Raw genomic sequence first — 24153 nt, 5'->3', positions numbered from 1 at the left:
TTCTTACCGCCAATTGTTGGACTTCTCTCCAGACGGTACGGTGCTGCACAGTGGTGACAGGTGAATCATCGGACTCCATGACGAAGTTACGCACCAAGTCCCCGACTCTGAATCCGATTTATATAATGCCAGCTTGTAGCAAAAGTTATTGAAGTTATTTCACGATACATGGTATCGATGTTTTGACTGAAATAAACAGCCAACATTGCTCAAAGTTGGCAAGCACACGGTGTATTTGTTGAATGACGCTTCCTTTCTTAGGCGGACGTCACCGGTGGCGTTACCCCCCTCGTATGGTACTCGGTCGTACACCGTATTTACATATTGAGCTTTGAGCATAAATGTCACGGTATATATCGATCACAAGTGACGCACGGGGAGGATATCGGCTCGGCCAGTCGACACGCTCTTCGTGCAAGGACAAACATGATTGTATATTTACCGCCTCTCATCGTCTCGAAAAGCACGTTCACCAGATTGGCTCTCTGAGAGCTGTCCAGCGCCAGTGATATAAGAGACAATATTCCACGGAAACAGCCGAGGTGCACAGCTTTTTGCAGAGGTTTTCAGTGATGGGAATTTATTTGTGTTCGACAAGGCCCTCCTCTCTAAGGCTAACGTAGGAGTCGGGGATTGGGCAACTCACTCGTTCCACCACGAGCATAGGCTCGTGACCAGCCTGGCGTATACTACCACGGATGCTCGAGTGGCGTAGCCAGGCTGGTCGATCTCGGAAAGATTTGGCAGGGGAAGCACGGAGTTTGAAAATTTGCAGTTGCCGATTGTGCCGGTGGTACTCAATCTCGAATCACTATACCGTAGTCTTTGTGCGTTCACGCATATGCTATGATCGTGGCCTTGCAACCATGGATTGCGAGGCCGTTCCTGTTTCCCCAATGTCCCTTTCTGCGCTAGATGCACTTGAGAACCTTCCGACAGAGTTTATTGAACCTTTGCATATATCCCAGTGCCAGAACATTGTAGACTCTTTCGCCCGACTCGATTTTCTTACAGAAGGAACGAAGCAACCAAAGCTGTTTCAACTCGAGTGCCTCATGTCATTGCTCGCATCAAGACATGTTGTTGTCCGGGCTGCAACAGGTGCTGGCAAGACACTGGCAATGATCCTTCCCTTGCTGCTCTCTCCCGACAAGATTGCAATCACTATCACACCATTGAAGCTTTTGCAAAAAGATCACGTACGCTTGACTCGGAAAATTCATTCTAAGGTTGTGTTACGCAGTGGGTATATGATTGTCGTGGTGCCTGACTGGACTTTCGGGGGGGCTAAAGCACGCTGTTCAACATGAGTAGATGTCGAAACTTGAATGTTGTCCCAGCCTATCATATGCGGTCCTCTCGCAACGAGCTGTGCCCTTCGTATCTGACCATCGGCCATAATAGTATGAGAAATGTGCAATGCATCATACCCAGGCGAAAGACCGCAATGTGCGAGTAAGTCAATGGTTTTGCGAGATGTACCACCGCTGAACAAGCAAAGTCTGTGAATGATCTGAAAGGCGAGGTTGTTTTGCGAGCGAATGTTCGCAATTTGCGATTGGATTACAGTGCAGTACTAGCTCGATGTCTACATTAGTTTCGTGTGGTTCGAAAAAAAGCTAACTGTTTCGACATTTTGATGCTTATTCTCTTTCACAGCACGTGTTGTCCGCATAGCAGACATAAGGATCTGACGGAGCCAGGGAGTTGTCTCTTTCAACGGGACAGTCAATCCATGCTCGATGTCGAAAGAGAGCAAGTACTCCGGAGTGATGTCCTTTGTAGACATATGAAAAATCGGCTTAGCGTCCTCCATCTCCACATCGATCTCACGGGTGACGAGTTCTATAGCGCGAGGTCGCAGTACATTCTGAAGTTGAATGGCTCCTTGCTCATCGGACTCCAGCACGTTAAGAAATCGTGCGAGTGCAGAGCTTCGGAAGAAGCCCTTCCTCCAATTGATCATGGCAGGTTTTTGCGAGACAGAGCACAGAAGTAAGTCTATTACAGTCATCCGCAAGCCACGAAGTATTTCCAGGATAGCTAGAACTTTGATGTCTTCACTGAGGCCACGGTGGTCAACTGTCCATGCCAGAAGTTCGGATGGTTGATGATAGTGCAACATCTGAGGTAAAAGCACAGGAAATGGTATCATTATACTGCGAACAAATGATGCAGCGTCGTTGACGCTGGATGATAACGACGATAACATCAAGCGGCACAATCGGCAACTGCAAATTTTCGAACTCCGTGCTTCCCCTGCCAAATCTTTCCGAGATCGACCAGTCTGCCTACGGCAAAATTCACACACATCTCAAAAACGCACGTAGGCAGAATGGTTACGAGTCTACCACGAGCACCCGATATACATTATAGACTCGTCGAAACTGCAGAAAAGGCAGCGTGTATATGCGAGGACAATACGTACATAATATCGATGTGATGTACCGTGGTCCGTGCACGTGGGAGTGGCACGCAGAATCCAGATCATCGTCTTCCAATCTCTTCCATTCGTCTTTCCTTTCATTGACAGTTTCTGAGTGACGCAGCTGGATTTCCAGAGGGCACCGCTGTTCAGTAACTCCTACCTTCTTCACCGTATGTGGTGCCGTCAAAATATATTGTCGCAGGTCACAACTTGGTTGGGGGCTTCACCCTGTGGCCTGGAAAGTAGGTATCCACCAACTTCCAAGTGATCAGTGATGCTATCACCTACAAAGGCGCTATGCACGGATGTACATATCACAATTTCACTATAATTGTGAGTGAACCAAGTACTCAATTCAGTATCACACTATTATGGCGTGTTTACGTCCTGTGCTCTGTTGGTGGCCAACGGCTGTGAGGAGAGTTATTCTCTTCGAATTTGTATTAGCAAACAACATGCAGACAATCGAAGACATCGCGACAGCCAATTCGGAAGTCAAACTCTCACTAGTCTCGGATATCATCGGTGCGCTGGCAAATATCGTAAGCACTCAGTTTCATAGGCAATCGCATCGGAGAATAATAAGCACTCACGTTTAGCTCGCACGTTCACGAGAAATCGATATCGTATGTCTATTCCAATATACCGGACGGCTATGTTAATGACAATAATCAGATTCCAGACCTTGAAACTCCACACTCCAAACTCCCCGACACCGATCAGTTAGCCATGCACAAAGATCAGAGCATCAGCGCTACCATCACCAAGCACCAGCAGCAGCTGGATGCAGTTTTGCACGAGATCTCTGGGCTGGAAACCGTGATGGATGGTATGAAAGATCTTCATCACCAACTCGTCGAAAAAAAGGACAAGATCACCCAGTCCATGAATGTGTACAAGGGACTAGTATCGCCTGTCCGGCGCTTACCAACTGAAGTCCTATCCCAAATTTTTGACCACTGCCTCCCGGAGGACAGTCGCTTGTTGTCCCCATCAATGGAACACGCTCCCATGCTTTTGACCGGAATATGCAGACGTTGGAGGGAGGTTGCTGTGGGTGTGCCAAGTTTATGGCGCAGGTTATATGTGGAGGTGGACGACGACGGTAACTGGCAGGACGGAACTTTCTGCCACGACTTATGGCTCAAGCGATCGCGAGGATGTCCGATCTCGTTAGAACTCGACTGCTACGCAAATGACTTGACCGAGCTACGAAGCCTTTTCCAGCCTTACATCAATCAAATTTCGTCTCTATCTATCTACTTTTCAGGCGAAACAGACGAAACAGACCTTTTGTTAGAAGACCTTCCGGCACTCCGGGAGCTGGCCATAAAGATAGATTTCGCGCTTGAGCTTGACATTCTATCCGTTACACAATCTATCTCGCAACTGCCCTCCACTATGCGCAGTCTCAAGGTCGTGGGGTTGTTGTTCGACGCCCGGAATTTATCGTCTTTGGATCCCTTATGGTTCCATCTGACAAATGTCGAGATCTCAATACGTCATCCGAATGCATTCCTCCGCTTGCTCCAGTTATGTCCCAGTCTCTCCTCGTTAAAAGTTCGCGCAAAATTCGACCTGGTACAAACCTTGGAGCCATTCACCCACACCGAAATCCAATCATTGCGCATCGATTTTAACTCTGAGCAAACACGCTCTTTATCTGACCTATTCGGTGCTCTATCACTCCCCAATTTACGGGTGCTTGAAGTTCGCTATATAGAAAAATGGCCTCATAAAAAGTTCAAGGCATTCTTGGCACGGTCAAAGTGTCCCCTGGAGCGCCTGGCTTTTGGTGGTATAAAGATGATGGCGGATGAGCAGCGGGCGGAATATGTTGACCTTTTTCCTTCCGTCGCAGTAATAGTATTGGATCCCGTGCAAAGTATTTTTTAGGCCTCAGTTGTTGCACTGTATTTGGCGATGATGGCATTGGGCTGGTACGCGTTTTATGATGATACTGTACTAATGCAATCAATTCGACAGTCACATGTTACACTTAGTGTTGGCGGTGGATTATCCTGACGCCTCATGCCAAGCGCTTTCGTTCAGTGATTGATCACTGATACCATGCGTAAAAAAAGCTTGATAGGTTGTAAATTTGTAAGTTAGATATATTTCTCACTCAAATCCAGTGCAGATGGTTCACCGGCACCGCCAGCAGCTTCGTTTCAACGTTGGTCCTGCAATGACGCTTGTGTAATCCTTCGAAACATACCTCATGAAGATTTTTTTTTGTGAACACGAGTTAGGGCTATGGGCTAGCTGATAGAATTAAGTAGTCCATCGATAACCCTGTCACACCTTCGGTGGCAAACTGGGACCTGGACTGAATTTCTGGATAATCATTGCCCCTGTTCAAAGACTGAGTACGTGTTCCCGTGAATGTACTAAGATGGAGGTCTTTGTTAATCTTCCCGTCGTCTTCAGCCGAATTTCTGCTTCCGAGGAGGAGGGGCCACGTCTACCATGAGATCAAGGTTGCTGTGCGGGTGTTAATAACAAGCGCCTAGACAAAAGTCCGCCGCTGATGGATAAGACTTCATTCCACCATCCCAACCTATCAAGGCGGTGTTACCACCTGCGGAAGAAGGTCGAAAACCTCGCCACGACAGCATAACGTGCGAATGGTGGAGGGCCACGCCAATATGACAGCCGTTCTCCACGGTGTGATATCTATTCGCTGATAGCTAACTATTGAGAATAGCAACTCGTGGTATCGACAGGAAATGCGGTATACCTCGGTACCATCTCGTACAATTTTTTAGTCACCGGTGCACTGTACGAGGATTAACACCACAGCCTTCACGAGGCAAGGAAATTCCGTGCCTTATAAGTCATTCCAGCATCGTTCATCCATTCAAATTCTCCATTCCATCTGCAGTGTTATGTCGGAACAAGAAGCTGTCACTGGTCTTCGCTGGAATAACAACGTATCTGGTTCGTCAGCCTCTTTTAATCGATTCTTCAACGAATAATCGTGCTGAATATTGGTTCCAGTAGCAGCCTTAACCCTGATGTCCTATGAATACCGTCAGTAGCCTTCGATATCCGTGTACTCCCACTGAGCAAAATATTATTTAGTTCTTCTGTTGGACAAGGAGGTGATAATGATTTCATTTCTGGTAGTCGAGTACTCACTATTATGGTCGGCGTAGGTTCAGTATGTCTGGGTCAGTGTCCATCCCCACGTCTGCACAATGATACCAGCCCGGAGACTGACTGAGTTTCTAGAAACGATCGTGGTCGGTGATGTCATGCCTTTACCTCGTTGTGAGCTCCGCGCTACCAGGGTGCTTCATGATTCTTCATTTTCTGCTATACCAGGTTCGATATTTTGGTCTTTCCCTTGCACTGTATGTCGTGGTGGTTGTGTCCTTGAAATCGCATGTTAATCGCTGACGCTAGGCTTTGGTGCTTCTGTATGTAACGCTATGCCAATTGAGCGATCATTCTCTGACTAGCGCTAGGGGGAGGTCTGTTGTATATGCCTGAATCAGTGAGTGCATCCATGCATTCAATTTTCAGAGTGTTCTAAATCGACCCATGTTTAAGCCGTGCGTCGCAAGTTTGTTTCACAGTCTCGACAGTTGTTGACCTCTCATTCAGCTGTAAGTATAATCAACATCTTCAACCGAACCACATTCGCTCATCGTGCAATAGGTTACGATCTTCTTGTTTTAATGGAATGGGGCGCTTCTGTGTATTTTTGCTTTGCGGAAGGTAAGCCATGCATTCGGCATATGATTGTGCGTACCGATCTTTTATTTGCAGCCATTCTTATTTGGCGTCTTTACGCGCTGTGCAGCCAATCCAGGCTCATGGTTTATGTTCTAGTGGGGTCATTCTTACCTATCGTCGCTCTTTCGATAGGGACAGACATATATTTATATAGTCGACCCAATGTGTTCTCGGGTGAATTTTTACTCTGATCGAATTGGCTGCATGCTGACCCCGTCTCGTTGCATAGTCAAAGAAATGATGACTCCGACCACCAAGTACTGTACCTTTTCCTTCAACATTGGGCCTATGCCTGCGATCTATACTTCCATCCCCATTGTGTGCTATGATATCTTCCTAGTCGTTCTTGCGGGTGTCATCCTCGTTAGACACATTAAAGAACGGAGGGGAATAAGACCTAATACCTACATGGTATTGATTGTCCGATATCATGTCATATACTTCGTCCTGTAAGTTCCCCTTCGTCTAGTAGGTTCTGGAAGCATTGATCAAATCTCGCTAGAAATTTGACGAACCAAATCTTATTGGTGATATTATGGGCTCATATTCCGGTATGACACTCCCAAGATTTTACAGAGATCAGCTAACGCGCACTTTCCAGACGGAGGTGATGAGTCTCACAGAGCTCTTCAACGATACTGCGCCATTTATTCTTGCGCCCCGTCTCATCATCAGTATTTGGGATACGCATGCCCACGACAACTGTGTACATGTCAGCACGACATTCGCGGATTGTGCATGTTGGACTCCGCCACCGAACGTCGAGCAGAACGAGATGGACTCTGCCGTCGCATGAATTTGGCATGTTGGGGTCTGTCTTGGTTAGTAGTCACGGTAAACCGTAACGCTGGATATGGCACGCGTGCCAAGGAAAAAGGTTGAGAAGGAAAAAATGGAAAACTTACATCACAGTACCAGGCTCTACGACTGTACAGCTATACAACATCATCATATGTGACATCTGATAAACATAATTATACTCATTGAAACTGCAGAAAGGGCAGACACTGGAAGAATCTTGCTGGATGACAAGCTTGTGTGTTGGTACCGTGGGAGTGGACTTCAAGTTCGTCTACTAGTACGTCCAAGCTTCTCCAGTTGGCGTCAGCAAACAATATGCAGACAATTGAGGTTCAGGAGACAACAGCCAACTCAGAAGTCAAGATTTCACCAGTCTCGGATATCATTGATGCGCTTGAAAACATCGTAAGTGCTCAGTTTCATAGGCACTCGCATCCGAGAATATTAAGCACTTACCTTTAGCTCGCACATGCACGAGTACTCGTATGTCTATTCCGATATTATCGGGCGGCTACTTTATTGACCATAACCAGATTCCAGACCTTGAAACCCCATTCTCCAGATTCCCCAATACCGATCAGTCTAACATGCACAAAAACCAAAGTATCAGTGCTACCATCATCGAGCGCCAGCAGCAGTTGGACACAGTTTTGCACGAGATCTCTGGGCTGGAAACCGTGATGGATGGTATAAAAAATCTTCATCAGCAACTCGTCGAAAAAAAGGACAGGATCACCCAGTCCATGAATGCGTACAAGGGACTCGCATCACCTCTCTGGCGCTTGCCAACTGAAGTCCTATCCCAAGTTTTTGACCAATGTATCCCAAACGTCGATTGCTTGTACCCATCAAGACTAGAAGCTCCCATGCTGTTGACCGAAATATGCCGACGATGGAGGGAGGTCGCTGTGGGCTTGCCCAGTTTATGGTGCAGGTTGTGTGTGGTTGACGACGGTGACTGGCAGCGGGCAGCTGTCTTCTATGAGTCATGGCTCAAGCGATCGCGAGGATGCCCACTCTCGTTGGCATTCGACTGCTTCGCAAATAACTTGACTGGGCTACGAAACCTTTTCCAGCCTTACCTCAATCAAATCTCGTCTCTCTCTGTCTATTTTCTCGAAGGAACAGACCAAACTTCAAATTTGCTTTTGTTACAAGACCTTCCAAAAGACCTCCCAGCACTTCAGGAGGTGAACATATTCATAGAGATCGATCTTGCCATTAGTATTCTATCCATTGCACAATCTATCTCGCGACTGCCCTCCACTCTGCGCAGTCTCAAAGTTACGGGGTTGTTGTTCGACGTCGAGGAATTTTCTTCTTTGCATCCCGTATTGGCCCACCTGACAAATGTCGAGATTTCCATGCCTCATCCGAAGGCATTCCTCCACTTTCTCCAGCTATGTCCCAACCTCTCTTCGTTAACAGTTCACGCAGAATTCGGCTGGGCGCAAACCTTGGAGCCATTCACGCACACCGAAATTCGATCCTTGCGCATCAATTTTGACTACGCGAACACTCGTTGTTTATCTGGCCTGTTCGATGCTCTATCACTTCCCAATTTACGGGTGTTTGAAGCTCTATTCATCCAAACATGGCCTCATACCCAATTCAAGGCATTCTTGGCACGGTCAAAGTGTCCCCTGGAGCGCCTGCTTCTAGGCAGAGGAGTGGGGATAACAGATGAGCAGCGTGCGGAATACGTTGTCCTTATTCCTTCTCTCGAAGTAGTACTGGATCACAGTTATTCATCCTTTGAATAAAACTCGGTCGTTACACTTACTGTATTGGGATAATGATACTGGGCTGGCAGTAGGAAGCATTGCACATGTGTAGATACCGCACTCTCTAGAGCCAGGGCGCATTTTATGATGATAGCTAATTCCAAGTCGATTGTGTATCACTCATACTTACATCTTTGCGCTTTACGACAGAGCAAGCTTGAAGCTTGAGGTCTGAGTGACTATTCACCGTTTTTTCCTTATCTTTAAATAAATTTAAAGTTTGATGTTCCCTCCATCTCACCGGCGGCATCACCATCATCCAGGCACCACTTTGAGACTCCTGCGATGCATTACCTTTACTTTCGGTGCATCTTCGAAATCCAACAAGCTGTCCTGTCCACCACCCGTCCTTGTGGTCAAAGAGGGGAAAGAGCGCAAGAAGACCTGCATGGGACTTTCTCCAGCCGGGAAATCAGTCGTTCGCGCAACGTAGACGAAACCGCGGGGAAGGGTAACAGCGCGGGTGGGGAATTGCAGATTTCGAGGATACAGGATAATTTTCAGCCTCGAGATCGGTATTGTGTGCACTCTCAGTCGTGCTCATCCCTCTCTAGCACATGAGTTACGGGCCCACTGACGTCTTCTGCAACATTATGCATCAGCCTCGGTCTCGACCGTGCCCGCTGTCTCAGCAAGCAACTGGTACTATTCAGACGCATCGAGTCCTAGCACATCGGATCGATCGTGCTGCGGCACGCACGAGTGAGGGGAGGTATGTTTCCCTGCCAAGTTTCTCATCCTTCTCGCGCTTCTTGCTCCATACGGCTCCATCTCCATCTCCGGCTCCATCTCATCACATGAATGGGAATAGCGTTTTCCGTGTTAACGGGAGATATCATGGTGTGGTAAAACATCACAACTTCGTTGCTGGGATCTGGATTACCGGACACTTCCCCCAGAACCGGCGAATGGACCCTCGTGAATACGAATCGAATATATGGTCCTCTATCCAGGAAGCACATAAAAGTCATTGTCCATCGAATATTCCGCCACTACTATCGAGTTGTCCAAAACACGTCTTCATTTGCACACCCGTTCATAAGAATTCTGTCACACTCGGCTTCTCGCGTTGTTGCCCTGCTACCATTGTGACATGTACCTTACATGCCGGGCGTCGTCATTCAACGTTGCCCTTCAACTGGCACCGAAGTCCGCCGGTATGTACTTGATATCCCTTGTTAAGATTGATAGAACGAAGACAGCGCCTCCTGCAGGTACAGGGGTAAGATTGTTACGCCTGGATTATCTTGACACAGCATGCCAACCGCCTTCGTTTAGTGATTGATCACTGCCACCGTGCGTACCACACACTTCGGCGATTCTCATGGACAAGCTTAATAGATTGTGAGTTAAGGATATTTCACTCGAAAAAATCCGGCGCAGATGATTCCGCTGACGTCGTTTCAACGTTGGATCACCTGCAATTACGCTTGTCTAGTCAAACATACCCCATGACGAAAGTTTTTCTTTCTTTGTGGACACAAGTTAAGGTTACGCGCTAGCCGATAGAAGTAAGTAGAAGGCCCTTGTGACACCTTCAGCGGTAAACTGGGACCTGGACTGAATTTCTGGACAAACAATTCCAACCATTACCCTTGTTCAAAGATGAAGTGTATGTTCTCGTGACTGCATTATGATAGAGGTTTTTGCTGATCTTCCCGTTGTCCTCAGACCTCTGCTCCCTCGAAGGCGACTTGGACCATGTCTATCAGGAGATCAAGGACTGCTGTATCATGATGAACGTTAACGACAAGCGCTTATATCAAGGTTCGACTTCAATAGATAAGACTTCATTCAGCGTCCTCTAAGCTACCAAGGCGCTCTTACTACGGAACAAGATAAAAAATAACAGGCATGACGTACGAGTAACGAGGAATGTAGCCAAGATGTAACAGCTATTCTTGTTAGTCCTGAATTTGGATGTAAGTCGTTCTATTCGTTGATAGCTGACTATCGATAACAGAGGCCTGTGATATCAACAAAAATGAAAGCTCGGCACCATCCCGTACAATATTCGCCCCGTCTAGTTCCTGGTGCACTGTACGAATGCAAACGCCACAGCCCTCGCGATGCGATCACGAGGCAAGGAAACTCGACACCTTATAAGCCATTCCAGCATCGCTCATTCTCTTCGAACTCTCATTCAGTGTCATGTCGGAAGACGAAGCTGTCGTCTATCTTCGCTGGATTGACGGCACATCTGGTTCGGCAACTTCTTTTTCAACGAATCATCGTGCTGAACATTGGTTCCAGTAGCAACCTTAACCCTGATATCCTATGATTACCGTCAGTAGCCTTCGATATTTTGTACTCCCGCTGAGCAAAATATTATTTAGTTCTTCTGTTGGACAAGGAGGTGATAATGATTTCATTTCTGGTGGTCGAGTACTCACTATTATGATCGGCGTAGGTTCAGTATTTCTGGGTCAGTGTCCATCCCCATGTCTGCACAATGATACCAGCCCGGAGACTGACTGGGTTTCTAGCAACGGTCGTGGTCGGTGATGTCATGCCTTTACCTCGTTGTGAGCACCGCACTACCAAGGTGCTTCATGATTCTTCATTTTCTGCTATACCAGGTTCGATATTTTGGTCTTTTCCTTGCATTGTACGTCGTGGTGGTTGTGTTCTTCATATTGCATGTAAAAAAACGATGCTAGGTTTTGGGGCTGCTGTATGTAACGCCATGCCGATCGAGCTATCATTCTCTGACTAGCGCTAGGGGGAGGTCTGTTGTATATGCCTGAATCAGTGAGTGCATCCATGCACTTTTAGAGTGTTCTAGATTGACCCATGTTTAAGTCGTACGTCACAAGTTTGTTTCACAGTCTCGACAGTTGTCGACCTCTCATACAGCTGTAAGTATAATCAACGTCAACTGAATCCCATTCACTCATCGTGCAATAGGCTACGATCTTGTTATTTTATTGGAATGGGGTGCTTCTGTGTATTTTTGCTTTGCAGAAGGTAAGCCATGCATTCGGCATATGATTGTGCGCACCGATTTTTTTATCCGCAGCCATTCTTATCTGGCGTCTTTACGCACTATACAACCGATCCAAGCTCCTACTTTATGTTCTAGTGGGGTCATTCTTGCCTATCGTCGCTCTCTTGATAGGGACAGACATATATTTATATAGCCGACCCAACGTGTTCTCGGGTGAATTTTCGCTCGCATCGAATTGACTGCAAGCTGACGTTGTCTCGTTGCATAGTAAAAGAAATAATAACTCCGACCATCAAGTACTGTACCTTTTCCTTCAACTATTGGGCCTATGCCTGCGATCTATACTTCCATCCCCATTGTGTGCTACGATATCTTCCTAGTCGTTCTCGCGGCTGCCACCCTAGTGAGACACCTTAAAGAACAGAGAGAAATCAAAATGAAGCCTAATCCCTATGTGGTTATGATCGTCCGATATCATATCATGTACTTTGTCCTGTAAGTTCCACCTCGTCTAAATATTTGGTTATGAAAGTATTAATCGAAATCTCGCCAGGAATTTGATAAACCAAATCTCAGTGGTGCTATTATGGGCTCATACTCCGGTATGATATTCCCAATATTCTAGACGTTAGCTAACGTACACTTTCACAGACGGGGGCAATGCAAGCTCGCCGCGTTCTTCACCGATACCGCGCCATATATTCTTGCACCCCGCCTCATCATCAGTATTTGGGATACGCATGCCCACGACAATTGTTTACATGTCAGCACGACGTTTGCGGATTGTGTGTGCTTGGCTTCGACAATGAGGTTCGAGCAGCACGAGATAGACTCTGTATAAATTTGGCATACTGGGATCTAGAAGTAGTGGTGGAATCAACCCCCGACAAGCACTACGACGGTACGACCGCATTTAGCCATCGCAGTATCGGCAGTACATAGAGCATCGAACGAAGAAAAGTTCCGCAGTTGAGACATGCGAGCGAAATCATGATACATTTCAATATTTAGTGACACATGGTAAAATGATCAAGAAAAGGCCTCAGAACTTCGTAAGTTTGACTCCGGTGAAGTTGACCTCGACGTGAATCAATGCGCCGAATTTTGTTATCGGGGCACACACTTTCCAACGTTTCGGCGTGGCTGACGGACGCAATTACATAATCTCAGCTCATCATCTCAACTTTCAATCGAAGTCACACCCAGATCATGGTCCCGTCAAGAATATTCCGCTGACGGTGTGCGTGTGCACCACCCTATACCATCTCATAACACCTCATGCGTCTCGACTCTCAAGTTGTCTAAACACGCCCTGGACCGGGCACGGACTGCTAGGGGAAATCCAGGCCAAACCTCGAAGGTGGGAGGCGGCGGCTCTATCTATCGAGGAGGTACCGACTACGACATGCGGAGGACTACCCTAAGACCAGGACTCCAATCACTGCGCCAGGACCCCCGCATAAGACCATGACTGTTACACGGAGACCATAACGCCCATTCATAAGACCATAACTGTCACACGCGTTCCTCCCCTGCGGCTATCATTGCAATATGTACTTTTATATGCTGGGCGTCCTCATTCCATGATGAACTTCAATCAACACCAAGGTCCGCAGCAGTATGTGCTTGATCTGAATCTCCCTTGCTAAGGCTAATAAAAAGAAGACCGCGCCTCCTGCGGTAAGACTGCTCCTGGATTACCCTGACGCAGTATGCCGATTAGTGATTACTCATTGCCTCCATGCCCCTACCGCACACTTCGTTGATTCTGGGGAAAGAGCTTATATTCTAAGTTAGAGGTATTTCTCACTCAAACAAATGCAGCACATATGATTCACTGCGGAAAACTTTTTTTCGACGTTGGTCCACCTACAGCTACATTTATCTAGTCAGACGTACTTTTGTGGGCATGAGTTAAAGTTGCGTTTTGTCCGACATAACTTATCTATCAATGGCCCTGTACCTTCGGCGGTAAATCGGGACCTTGATTAAATTTCTGAATAATAGTTCCAATCATTACCCCTGTCCAAGGACCAAGCTTTGTATGTTCCTGTGAATATAAAGTAGAGTTGCTGATCTTGTCGTCGTCCTCAGCCTTGTTTCTACTCTCTCGAAGGTGGCGTAGCCATGTCTATCAGTCGGGCGCTAATTGATAACTTCATTACACGTTCCCCAGGCTACCAAGGCGCTCCCGCTACCCGAGGAACAAGGTAGAATAACGTTCGCCGCGACAGCATGACGTACGAGTCATGAGGAATGTAACAGCCACTCTCGTGAATTCGGCTATCATATCTATTGATTCACAGCTAACTGTTGAAAACAGCAGTTCGTGACATGCATCAGCAAGTTCGGGCCCGCTCCCAACAGGCACAAATCCGGATCCCCCCTAATAAACAAAAGTTCGGGAAAACTCGTTACCATGTCGTAGAATTTTCATTCAACCACCACAGCCCTCATGACACAAGGAAAGTCTGCGCCTTATAACTATCGTACATCAGTACGCATCAGTGATCTGCGGCCCATCAATCATCCTCCTCGGTTTCTCAAGTTTGGTCTGCACGCTGTTATGTCAGAACAAGAACTTGTCGCTGGTCTCCGCTGGAATAACTATGTGTCCGGTTCGTCACGTTCCTATAACCGATTTGTGAACGAACCATCATACTGAACATTGGTTCCAGTGCCAACCATTACCTTGATGTGCTATGAGTATCGTTAGTATCCTGTAGCCTGAGTAAACTTTGCACTGCCGCTGAGCGAAAAAAAAAGCTAGTTCTCCTGTTGGACAAGGAGGTAATAAAGGACTTCTCTTCTGTCAGTCGAATACTTATGGTTATATCGGTGTAGGTTCAGTATGTCTGGGTCAGTATCCAACCCCATATTTGCACAATGATGCCAGTCCCGGAACCTGACTGAATGTCTAGAAAAGACCGTGGTCACTGATGTCATGCCTGTACCTTGTTGTGAGTTTCGCCAAGGTGCTTATTAGTCGTGTTTTACTTTTTTTACTACCCTAGGTTCGATATTTCGGTCTTTTCCTTGGACTGTAGGTCGTCGTTTTCCTGCACGATGCATATGCATCTTGACACTGACACTAGGCTGTGCGGCTGTTGTATGTGACTGCTACGCCAACCCGAGCCATCATTAACTAACTAGCTCTAGGGGGAGGTTTGTTGTATATGCCTGAATCAGTGAGTGTATCCACACATTCCATCTCTGAAGAGTTTTGGCTTGATCGATGTTTCAGCCGTACGTTCCAAGTTCCTTTTACAGCTAAGTCTCGACAGTTATCGTTCTCTTATTTAGCTGCGAGTATATCGCCTTTAACCTGGAGCACATTCGCTCATCATGTAATCGGAACAGGCTACGATCTTGTGGTTCTAATTGAATGGGGCTTTTCAGTGTATTTTTGCTTTGCGGAAGGTAAGTTATAATCTTTCCTACCTCGTTACGCGTAACAAAATTTCTTCCGCAGCCATTCTCATCTGGCGTCTTTATGCTATATGCAATCAATCCAAGCTCCTGCTTTATATTTTAGTGGGATTGTTCTTGCCTATCGTCGCCCTCTCGATAGGGACAGACATCTATCTGTACAGTCGACCCAGCGTGTTTTCGGGTGAATTTTTACTCTGATCGAATTGGCTGCAAGCTGACCCCGCCTCATTGCACAGTGAAAGAAATAGTAACTTCGAGCGCCAAGTACTGCACCCTTTCCTTCCACATGGGGCCCATGCCTGCGATCTATACTTCTATCCCCATCGTGTGCTTTGATATTGTGCTAGTTGTTCTCGCAGCTGCCATCCTCATGAGACACCTCAAAGAACGGAGGGGAATGAGGCCTAATACCTATATGATAATGATCGTCAGATATCATATCATTTACTTTGTCCTGTAAGTTCCCTTCGTCTGCTGGGTTCTGAAAGTATTGATCAAATCTCGCTAGGAATTTGACAAACCAAGTCTTATTGGTGCTATTATGGGCGGACATTCCGGTATGATACCCCCCAAGATTCTACAGAGATCAGTTAACACATACATTCAGACGCCGGCGATGAGTCTCTCAGAGCTCTTCAACGATACCGCGCCCTTTATTCTCGCGCCCCGTCTTATCATCAGTATTTGGGACACGCATGCCCACGACGGGTGCTTACATGTCAGCACGACGTTTGCAGATTGTGTGTGCTTGACTTCGCCAATGAGGTTCGAGCAGCACGAGATGGACTCTGTCGTCGTATAAATTTGACATGCTGCAGCCTAGAGGTGTCTGTGAGGGCAGTGGTGGAATTAACCAGGACCTAGGACAAGCACTACGACTGGAAGTGACTACACTGGCAGAGCATCGAACCAAAGATCGGAATCCAAAGATGGACTCCGTCGTCATATAAGTTTGGCATGCTGGAAGAAAAAATCGATCGAGCAGCGAGTGAGGTGTCTACATATGCGAATAACTTACAACTTTCATCACCCTGATAGAAATGGTAGTCATACCTTATTTTGTAGAATGTAGACCAAATCATCCCTTGTCGTCACACCTATAGCTTAACTGCCCTTCTATCTTCGCTGATGATATGCGATCAGCTTGTTTGCACAATACCTACACAAGATGAAGGGATACGTTGACGAGTCTGAAATGCACCAACCGAAGATACACAAATATAAAGCAAGGTACGATCGCTACATATTGAAAGCATGAAATAAAACAGCCTCCTATGCAGGCTGTGGCGGCGGCGGAGGAGCAGGGTCACTTGGTGCGGGCGCTGTTTGCCCAGCGTATGCTTGATAATACTGCGCTTGCTGACTCGCAGCCCACTCCTTAAACTGCTCTGAGTTAACATCGTAGCCATATTGTGCCCTACCATCATGTTAGGACAATACGGGAGAATATTTGAAGAAGGATTACCAGTATGCTGCATATGCGTCTTGGGTCTCTGCCCCTGGGGCGCCGGGGTTGGTGGTGCACCAGGATACGGTGGTTGAGGTGCACTACCATCTGGCGGCGGGGGAGGCTGCTCTCCAGGTGGTGGCGGTGGAGGTGCATTTTCAGGTGCAGGTGGTGGGGCACCGTACCCACCCTATGAATCGATGTAGGCTGCAAAACTATCGTATATAAGAGGTAGAACTGGACGTACCATCGGGTACTGTGCAAATTGCATTTGTGCTTGGTGCAACTCCATTTGTTGCTGCATCATTGCTGACTGAGCTTTGGCATGCTCAGAGCGTACAACTTCGAGCAGGTCTTCTGTGAGAACTTTAGGCGCGTGCTACTTGATTTTCATCTGGTCCGCTGCTCAAGTGTTAGTCATATGAGTCGTCGAAGGCATGAAACCTCACGTGATGTGTATGTGCATAGGCTCATCTGACTCCCGCCCAGTTTCCTGTTCTACGAAGCCTGAACCTTGACCCTTTATCTGTACACGCGTACTAGGTTTCTTGTTGGATGTATTTCACAAACATTCCCTTGCCGAGCACCAGTCTTTAAACGTTCGACACAATGGAAGTTCAGACGTACCTGCGGCCCAACAACTTTGGCACGAACGTTGAAATTGCGGATAGTCTCGAGGGCAACGGGTAATTTCTCTTCCGGCCATTTACGCTGGGAAGGGTATAAGCCAACAGTGAATTATCAGAACAATTGCACAACCTTTTCGCGTAATCGATCCTTCTTGTCCTCTACTAGGGGACCGAGGTCAATTGATATTAGGTCGTTAACCTTGTCAATTGCCCTCTGCAACATTTCCTTGTTTGAAGCCGAAAGATGAAGGTATAGTGGGGGGTCTTTCTCCGTCGCCTTTGATCGATCCGGATACCACACACCCTTGGTACTAACTGATGCGCCCGTTTCCTCGTGAATCTACTTGGGAGATTAGAAAATGACTGGACATGTAACCACCGTTCGAAATACGCACCTCGGTCTGTGTAGAGCCTTTTGTCAACATATACCGGTTCCGGACATCATTGATATCAATGTCATGGGTAAAGTCTCCATCATGCGGGTCCTTCTGTCCGATCTGTATGCTCCCGGCAATGCCTCCACCAGCACTAAACTGAGCTGCAATTTTGGCATGCAATAGCAGCGGCAGCGGCCGCAGCCTCCGAAGCAGTCTTCCCCTCGTCGGTTTTTGGCGCCTTTACAGGATGGTCAGATTCTGAAGGAGTTGTTTCGGGGGCAGCCTGGTCCCATTTGCGTTTTGACGACATTGAAAGACGCTGAACGGGGCTCAGCTGTGAATGAGGAGGGGAAAGAAATGTGACCGAACACCACGTCACGGCCGCGTGACACATCAATTTCGATCTCCGCGGCGTCTCCTTCCTGATCGGGCGACATTCTCCTGGTGCGTGCAACGAGGTGGGGAAGACGTAAAGTGGTGCAAATGTCCTCCAACAAACGCCAGCGGACGCTTTCGAATTCACGATTATCGCCTCCATCTCAATCTACATCGCTATCGCCAGAAACTGAACCAATGTATAAGTCTAGCCGACAGGAGGCATCGGGGGATCGCCATTTGCTGTGCACACTACCACCAACATGCAATCCGCCGCACAACCGCCCGACACCGATCGCGAACTCGAGGGATCTGGAGGCGCATTATGGCAAGTACCATGCGCAAGTGTGTGAGCAGAAGGGGTGTGGGTTCGTGTTTCCCGATGCGAGGTTGCTGGAGCTGGTGAGTGAACTACGCATAAGTGGGGTCGTCTGCGAATGCGCTGACATCGATTATCGATGATTGATAGCATCAAACAGAGTGCCATGATCCACTTTCTGCTGTGCGAAAAGATAGAGGGGAGAAAATCGTGCGTTCTGCTTTACTACAGTCGTCCTACATCATCTCACCTCCTCAACCGTCTTACAGTTTGCTTGCCATCTGGTATCATGTCCTCGTTTATTTCAGACGCCCAAAGCACGTCGATTACATCTTATTCAAGCACACTCATACCCAAAAGAGTACTTTTTCGCTGTGACAAACAAAGGTGTGGGTGGTCTACTTAAACGCTGGGGAGAGGGCGCCAGCATGATCAGAGGAACCTGGAAGCCAAGAGATAACAAAAACGAGCAGAAGGACTCGGAAGATGATGAAATGGTTGTTGATGAGGATGAGGATGAAGATAGCAATGAAGGCGAAGATGAAGAGTCCAGCAGCGAAGACGAACAGAACGGAGAAGCAACTCCAAAAATACGCCACCATCAAGAGCTTGAGGAAATACCCATCACACGAGCCGTCCACTCTCCACCCCGGCGAGGAAGTGGGGCAGCGCAGACCGCAGCTGACTGTGACGTAGACAAGTTGGCAAACTCGATAAACTCTCTCTCGTTGGTCCCACCGTCTATACGGTTCGGGAGAGGTGGAAAGAATGGGGGATTCGTTCATCCAGAGATGCACAATCCACAGGTCAGCAAATTCAATCCTCACGCTTTCGGTCCAAGAGGCGGTAGAGGCAGAGCGAGGATTGCAACCGTGGTTCCTCGTGCTGGATCCCATAACGCACAGATTGGTGCGCCTCACTCCTCTCAATCGTCTGCAGAAATTGGCGCTGCACCGAGGGGTGTGCCCCCTCGTGGAAGAGCGGGCATTATCAATGTCGGGAAGGGTTTCAGAGGACGTGGCCGCGGGTCATAGAGGGAAGCGATGGAGATTAAACGGGAGGAAGTGCTGATAGGGGACTGATCTCATGAGCTGCATTGACAGATTCTGATGAAAATAACGTGCACGTGTATACCAAGCAATGTACATCACCTCTTCTGTTGTATTGTCATCAATTGCATTCGTAGGGCTATGTATAAGGTTGGGCACGGCTCCAGTTTAACGGCAATCATTTACTGTCACTGGGTGTGTTGGGTGAGTCATAGTATGCGCTGGCAGCTAAACAAGGCTGTGGAAAAATGCTAGGTAGCGATGGGAAGTCAAGCACGGTTGTGTCAGAATAGCAAAAAAAAACACAGCGACGTGCATCTTTCACCTTTCCAATTGTTTCTCTTCTGACCAGTCAGTTACTAGTCAACAGCTTGATTTCCCTAAGTGCCTCCGAGGCGTTTTCTGCACTGCCTAGTTGGGAAAGTGTTGTATTAGGAGAGACCCCGATCACTGTAGTTCGCGAACGTGAAGGATCAAGGAGACTCGTTGATATGCTACTGCAGCGGCCTGCCAAAGGTTATGAAACGCAAACTGATTTGCATTGACCACGTCCAGGAGGATCAAATGCAGTGAAGTCAAGTTTGGAGGACAATGAGGGACGGAAATAGCCGGTGTGAACAGAGTTTATGGGGTCCTTGAAGACAATGAAGAGATTTCTTGTTGTAGGTCCGAGTTTGTACAACATGAGCCAGCGCTTTATCATACCACGCCTTAAAACTATTGTCTAAATGGTGGCTCTAGTCTTCGTGGCCTATAGCCTTTTGTCCAGGTAATCCCTCAAAAGCAGACGCCTGAAGTTGTCAATCCCACATCGTTGAGCTAGTCTCGCGTCTGCTACTGCATCACTACTATCAATCCAACTTCTGCATCTCTTTTCATCTTTATAATAATAATTCTCTGCAACTCTCTCAACTGTATCCTATCCGGCATAGATCATCTGCTTTGTGCTCACTGTATCGCTAATTTTTTTTTGTCTCCGTTGACCACGTTCCCTGACCGTCCTTTGTCACCTGCTTGTAAGTGCCGTGTCTTTCGTTCTCGAACACGAAAAATTCATGTGCGCCCTACACAGAATACACGGGTACTTCCGTCCATATACCGCATACCCGTTCCATGTCTTCTATTCAGTTACAGGCTGTGCCACAGGATATTGCTATTAAAGCAGACTGTCCCCCGAAGTACGCCTTCCTGGCTTACCCCCCGCCCCCCAAAAAGCGTCCTACGCAGCCCCTACCTTCCCTGCCTTCGTGTGCCCAGGTAGTTGCTCCTCAAGCAGCACCTACCCGCCGCCGCTCAAATACTTTTTCCACGATCGCCGCTTGGGCGGCCCACGTCCAGCCAGGATCCCCTGCTTCTCTTTCTCCACGCTCTCCCCTTTCTCCCCTCCGTCGTCCCTCGATCGGTCGCGGTCGCAAAACATCCATTACGTCTATTCGTGTCTCATCAGGCTCCTTCCTGAACATTTTAGACACCCCTGCCACTGCCTATCCCGCCGCAACTCCCTTGATCCAGAATTTTAAAGCTGACCTCACGTCTGTCGGTTATACCTCTGTATTTTTGCAGTTCCCTAACACTCCTATAACCGCGACGCTTCCCATCGCGGTCAAGACTCGCACTACTGAGGCTGGAAAGCAAATCCCCATACCACCCGTGCCCGAATCGCCGACGCGCAAACCTCGCGGGCTTAGCCGCTTCCGTTCCTTGTCTGTTCTTAAGTCCCGCGGCAGATCCAAGTCCGCCGCGCCTTCGTCTCCTACGAAGATGAAGGCCAAGGCAGCAGCGTCATCTGCCGCCGTGGTTAAGCGCAAGAAGGCGAAATACGCTGCCATGCGCCCTGCGCCCCTTGCCAACGAGCTCGCCCTTATGCAGTTTGTTGATGGTGGCAGCATGGAGTCTAACATCAAGCGGGTCATGGAGGCTCAGGCTAAAGCCGGCGCTGCCGGTGTTGGTGATGTCTACCGTGACGGTCAAGGCGGTATCTGGTGGGATCAGGAAGAAGAATGGGAGTATGCCCATCTCCTTGCTGGTGGCGAGGATGGTGCCGCTCACGGCATGGGTGACCTTCAGTGGGTTACTTTTGGTGGCGACAAATCGCCCTCCGCCATCCTCGCCGACGAAGAGCGTCGCGGCAGTGTCTCTACCCAAGACTCTGACTTGGATCCACGCTACATTGTCCAACCCACTGACCACCTCGACACCGATGATCTCGCTGTCTTCGGAAGTGCTCTTGCACCCCTTACCTACTCGTAAGCCAGCCATGTCCGTCCTAGCACTCCCCTCCCGCCCTCGGCGCGCTGCGAAGCACCTCCGCAAGCCCGACTTCCTTGTGAACGTTGCCTTCACCAGGGGTTCCGCATCACCCAAGAGCCCCAGGTTTACAGCATCGACGTTTGCAAGTGGTGTCGCTATGCCCAAGGGCAAGGCGCGCAGACGCCCTGCACCACTGACGCTGAGCCCTCCCAGCCCCGGACTCAAGCGGCCGTCAAACTCTCCTGTGGACGCTGAGCGCATCCGCAAAGACTTCCTTGCGTCTTCGTTCGAGCCTCCTGTTCCTGCTACCCCTGCTACTCCAGCCATGACCAGAGACAACCGTAGCAAACTAGCCACGCGCGCACTCAACCTCCCCTCAAACGGCAGCTCGCTCAGTCTTCCCTCCAAGAAAACCCTCGCGAAGAAGTCATCAAGGCTCAATATGATGAGCCTATTCAAATCCTCCAAAAAGGAGGGAGCGGAGTGCACGGTCCACTGAGCGAGTCAATTGTACTTTTCTTCATTCTCTCTGTTTATTAAATTCGATTCGAACGCTTGCTTAACGCTGATGTTGTATCTTGCTGTGCTTGTTTGTTTGTTTTGTTATGATGCTGTAGCGCTAGTGGTTATATGGCTAGAACTGCTGTAGAACTTCGCGATCTTGCTTTGCGTCGTGCTTTCTTGCATATGTATGTATGGATATGTTACTTAAGTGTACTACACACGTAATTCTAGTATTTGTTTCTGATCTTTTCGTGGTCTGAGCCTGACTTAAAACAGCAACTTAGTATCCTGGAAGAACGTGATCAATCTATAGTCCAATCTCATATCTAGTGATGTCTTCGTGAGGCTGAACTGAAAGAACTAGTTAGTGACCGAACAAGGTTCAGGTCTAAGGATCAGCTCATCGGATCGGGAACGCCACTCAAAAGTTAAGTCCAAATATGGGAAGTGGTCAAGAAGGAGCAACGTAGTGACCTCCTTTACGTCCCAAATTCCTCAAAGCTTCGAGTACATATCTCAACGATTGTGATGGCTGGCGATAAGGAAACACTACTCAGCATGGGCTTCGACCCAGCCCGTGTCGACTGTTCGTATTCTCTTGTGTCCACCTTCCCTGACTGATTGAAGTGCCACCGTGGACGCGTTATACGCAGGGGCACTGAGAGCGACCAGCAATCGCGGTTTGCAGCCTGCCATGGACCATATTCTGGAGAACGAAGGAAAGCCTGTTCCAGATCCGAGCGCTGCTGCTCCTACGAGTGCATCAGGCAGTGCGGAGCAGCCTACTATGGAGGTCGATGTCGATGATGAGGATGAAGATGCCCTACGGCGCTTGATGGGGACTAAAGCTGGTGCATCGAGCACAGCTGAAGAGGCGGAGGCCAAGGTACGCCCATTACAGCTGCGGCTCCGAAGGCATCTCCAATACACTCACTTATTAGAGTATCAAATGCTCAGAATGCGGTAAAGTATTTAAGAATACGGCGCTGGCCAATTACCATGCCGAGAAGAGCGGTCATGATCAGTTCGAGGAGTCTACCGAAGAGGTCTGTACCCCGTGGCGCGTGGTGATGTGCCGTATTTCTCACCCCAGATGACCTCTCAGATAAAGCCACTTACGGAGGAAGAGAGGCAGCAGAAGTTGGCTGACCTGCGACAAAAAATAGCTGCAAAGCGATGGCGTAAAGGCTCAACAGGACGCCAAAGAAGCACTTGCGAATGAAGCTATTCGTCGTAAGTCTGGTAAGGTAAGTTTAGTTACGCCGTGACGTTTTGGATTTTTCGAAACTTTAACTCAAACAAGGACATCGGCAAACTCAAAGATGAGATGAAGGCCAAGGAACTCGTGAAAGAAGCTGAGCAGAAGCGTAGAGGTAATTGCCACGAGCATGGTTTCATACGTATCTATCCGATCTAACCGCACGCTTGTAGAGAAGCTTGAGGATGCCAAAGCCAAGGCCGCAGTAAAGGCCCAGATTGAGGCTGATAAGAAAGCTCGCGCCGAAAAGGCTGCAAGGGAGAAAGCTTTACGTGAAGGCCAGGTCATCGTTGACGCAGCAGCCAGTGCGTCAACCGCTCCGTCGGCGACAGCGTCCTCGTCCAGCGGTACAACCGGAAAGGACTTCAAAGACACCCGTCTCCAAATCCGTATGGCAACTGGGGGAGCCCCTTACACGACTACCCTGCCGAGTGACGCAAGTATGTGCCATCACTGCCCTGCATAACTGTCTTGTAAATGAGATGTTTGCAAGCGTTACGTGAAGTCGCTGAATTTTTGGCTGCCCAAACTCTCTCTGTCGACGTGGAGACAGTCACCTTTGCCCAGCATTTCCCCAGGTCAGTCAGCCCTTTGTTTCTGCAACGTCATATCCAGCACTAAGGATTTATGAATTTCCAACAGGAAAACTTTCTCGCGCGAACACTTTAGCAAAACGCTGAGAGAACTTGGCTTGACGCCGTCAGCGGTACGTACTTATCTTATGCGACGCACGGGATTATGACATCATGGCGTATATTGGTTTTACAGGTCCTCATTGCGTCTTAAGGCGAAATATCGGCTGCGGCCTAGAA

At 48.3% G+C, this 24153-nt stretch overlaps 13 protein-coding genes across 13 annotated transcripts; 10 read left to right on the top strand and 3 right to left on the bottom strand.

The window, feature by feature from the left end:
- Positions 1-1219: 1219 nt before the first annotated feature.
- Positions 1220-1570, bottom strand: EDB91DRAFT_1048260 (uncharacterized protein; the record flags this gene model as incomplete). Its single annotated transcript, XM_041313386.1, has 1 exon — positions 1220-1570. A coding segment is annotated over one exon (351 nt), but the record flags the coding sequence as incomplete, so codon positions are not given.
- An 18-nt stretch (positions 1571-1588) lies between these two features.
- Positions 1589-2125, bottom strand: EDB91DRAFT_1245437 (uncharacterized protein; the record flags this gene model as incomplete). Its single annotated transcript, XM_041322544.1, has 1 exon — positions 1589-2125. The coding sequence occupies one exon, from the start codon at positions 2123-2125 to the stop codon at positions 1589-1591; it is 537 nt and encodes a 178-aa protein (XP_041180524.1).
- Positions 2126-2506: 381 nt separating this feature from the next.
- On the top strand, positions 2507-4399 carry EDB91DRAFT_52491 (uncharacterized protein). The gene is made up of 3 exons (XM_041327582.1): positions 2507-2970; positions 3028-3054; positions 3104-4399. Exons 1-3 carry the CDS (start codon positions 2800-2802, stop codon positions 4322-4324), a joined length of 1419 nt encoding a protein of 472 aa, XP_041180523.1. The 5' UTR covers positions 2507-2799; the 3' UTR covers positions 4325-4399.
- A 1854-nt stretch (positions 4400-6253) lies between these two features.
- Positions 6254-7239, top strand: EDB91DRAFT_1115791 (uncharacterized protein). Its single transcript, XM_041317945.1, has 4 exons — positions 6254-6343; positions 6399-6618; positions 6672-6720; positions 6771-7239. The coding sequence occupies exons 2-4, from the start codon at positions 6407-6409 to the stop codon at positions 6963-6965; spliced, it is 456 nt and encodes a 151-aa protein (XP_041180522.1). The 5' UTR covers positions 6254-6343; positions 6399-6406; the 3' UTR covers positions 6966-7239.
- Positions 7240-7244: 5 nt separating this feature from the next.
- Positions 7245-8911, top strand: EDB91DRAFT_52462 (uncharacterized protein). Its single transcript, XM_041327579.1, has 3 exons — positions 7245-7375; positions 7433-7453; positions 7504-8911. The coding sequence occupies exons 1-3, from the start codon at positions 7286-7288 to the stop codon at positions 8731-8733; spliced, it is 1341 nt and encodes a 446-aa protein (XP_041180521.1). The 5' UTR covers positions 7245-7285; the 3' UTR covers positions 8734-8911.
- Positions 8912-9002: 91 nt separating this feature from the next.
- On the top strand, positions 9003-10329 carry EDB91DRAFT_52433 (uncharacterized protein). Its single transcript, XM_041327578.1, has 3 exons — positions 9003-9911; positions 9969-9976; positions 10033-10329. The coding sequence occupies exons 1-3, from the start codon at positions 9312-9314 to the stop codon at positions 10037-10039; spliced, it is 615 nt and encodes a 204-aa protein (XP_041180520.1). The 5' UTR covers positions 9003-9311; the 3' UTR covers positions 10040-10329.
- A 222-nt stretch (positions 10330-10551) lies between these two features.
- EDB91DRAFT_1115779 (uncharacterized protein) lies at positions 10552-11497 on the top strand. Its single transcript, XM_041317944.1, has 9 exons — positions 10552-10676; positions 10746-10836; positions 10902-10957; positions 11008-11040; positions 11091-11110; positions 11165-11179; positions 11241-11279; positions 11334-11428; positions 11477-11497. Exons 3-8 carry the CDS (start codon positions 10906-10908, stop codon positions 11412-11414), a joined length of 240 nt encoding a protein of 79 aa, XP_041180519.1. The 5' UTR covers positions 10552-10676; positions 10746-10836; positions 10902-10905; the 3' UTR covers positions 11415-11428; positions 11477-11497.
- A 319-nt stretch (positions 11498-11816) lies between these two features.
- On the top strand, positions 11817-12722 carry EDB91DRAFT_52386 (uncharacterized protein). The gene is made up of 3 exons (XM_041327575.1): positions 11817-12196; positions 12255-12303; positions 12353-12722. Exons 1-3 carry the CDS (start codon positions 12030-12032, stop codon positions 12641-12643), a joined length of 507 nt encoding a protein of 168 aa, XP_041180518.1. The 5' UTR covers positions 11817-12029; the 3' UTR covers positions 12644-12722.
- A 1511-nt stretch (positions 12723-14233) lies between these two features.
- EDB91DRAFT_52224 (uncharacterized protein) lies at positions 14234-16104 on the top strand. The gene is made up of 13 exons (XM_041327569.1): positions 14234-14319; positions 14380-14412; positions 14468-14491; positions 14546-14560; positions 14623-14661; positions 14716-14744; positions 14797-14810; positions 14867-14893; positions 15062-15121; positions 15174-15314; positions 15370-15589; positions 15642-15690; positions 15741-16104. The coding sequence occupies exons 2-13, from the start codon at positions 14404-14406 to the stop codon at positions 15933-15935; spliced, it is 822 nt and encodes a 273-aa protein (XP_041180517.1). The 5' UTR covers positions 14234-14319; positions 14380-14403; the 3' UTR covers positions 15936-16104.
- A 301-nt stretch (positions 16105-16405) lies between these two features.
- Positions 16406-17896, bottom strand: EDB91DRAFT_1235848 (uncharacterized protein; the record flags this gene model as incomplete). The annotated part of the gene is given in 11 exon segments (XM_041321375.1): positions 16406-16550; positions 16599-16632; positions 16686-16770; positions 16828-16908; positions 16964-16982; positions 17030-17127; positions 17147-17155; positions 17208-17291; positions 17340-17549; positions 17605-17706; positions 17744-17896. 11 exon segments carry the CDS (start codon positions 17894-17896, stop codon positions 16406-16408), a joined length of 1020 nt encoding a protein of 339 aa, XP_041180516.1.
- Positions 17897-17951: 55 nt separating this feature from the next.
- Positions 17952-19690, top strand: EDB91DRAFT_1115738 (uncharacterized protein). Its single transcript, XM_041317943.1, has 4 exons — positions 17952-18363; positions 18431-18490; positions 18550-19580; positions 19655-19690. Exons 1-3 carry the CDS (start codon positions 18070-18072, stop codon positions 19312-19314), a joined length of 1119 nt encoding a protein of 372 aa, XP_041180515.1. The 5' UTR covers positions 17952-18069; the 3' UTR covers positions 19315-19580; positions 19655-19690.
- Positions 19691-20019: 329 nt separating this feature from the next.
- On the top strand, positions 20020-22567 carry EDB91DRAFT_1115736 (uncharacterized protein). The gene is made up of 3 exons (XM_041317942.1): positions 20020-20345; positions 20402-21575; positions 21676-22567. The coding sequence occupies exons 2-3, from the start codon at positions 20443-20445 to the stop codon at positions 22076-22078; spliced, it is 1536 nt and encodes a 511-aa protein (XP_041180514.1). The 5' UTR covers positions 20020-20345; positions 20402-20442; the 3' UTR covers positions 22079-22567.
- A 44-nt stretch (positions 22568-22611) lies between these two features.
- On the top strand, positions 22612-24127 carry EDB91DRAFT_1235845 (ubiquitin-related domain-containing protein; the record flags this gene model as incomplete). The annotated part of the gene is made up of 10 exons (XM_041321374.1): positions 22612-22669; positions 22737-22969; positions 23025-23129; positions 23189-23264; positions 23290-23330; positions 23387-23456; positions 23515-23781; positions 23835-23919; positions 23984-24047; positions 24110-24127. The coding sequence occupies 10 exons, from the start codon at positions 22612-22614 to the stop codon at positions 24125-24127; spliced, it is 1017 nt and encodes a 338-aa protein (XP_041180513.1).
- Positions 24128-24153: the final 26 nt, after the last annotated feature.

This window comes from Suillus paluster, assembly GCF_016628075.1.
Source record: "Suillus paluster strain FC165 chromosome Unknown EDB91scaffold_10, whole genome shotgun sequence".
In the NCBI taxonomy this organism is placed as follows: Eukaryota; Fungi; Basidiomycota; class Agaricomycetes; order Boletales; family Suillaceae; genus Suillus; species Suillus paluster.
The sequence above is the reverse complement of the archived record's forward strand: the minus strand, read 5'-3'. Positions and strand labels throughout refer to the sequence as shown.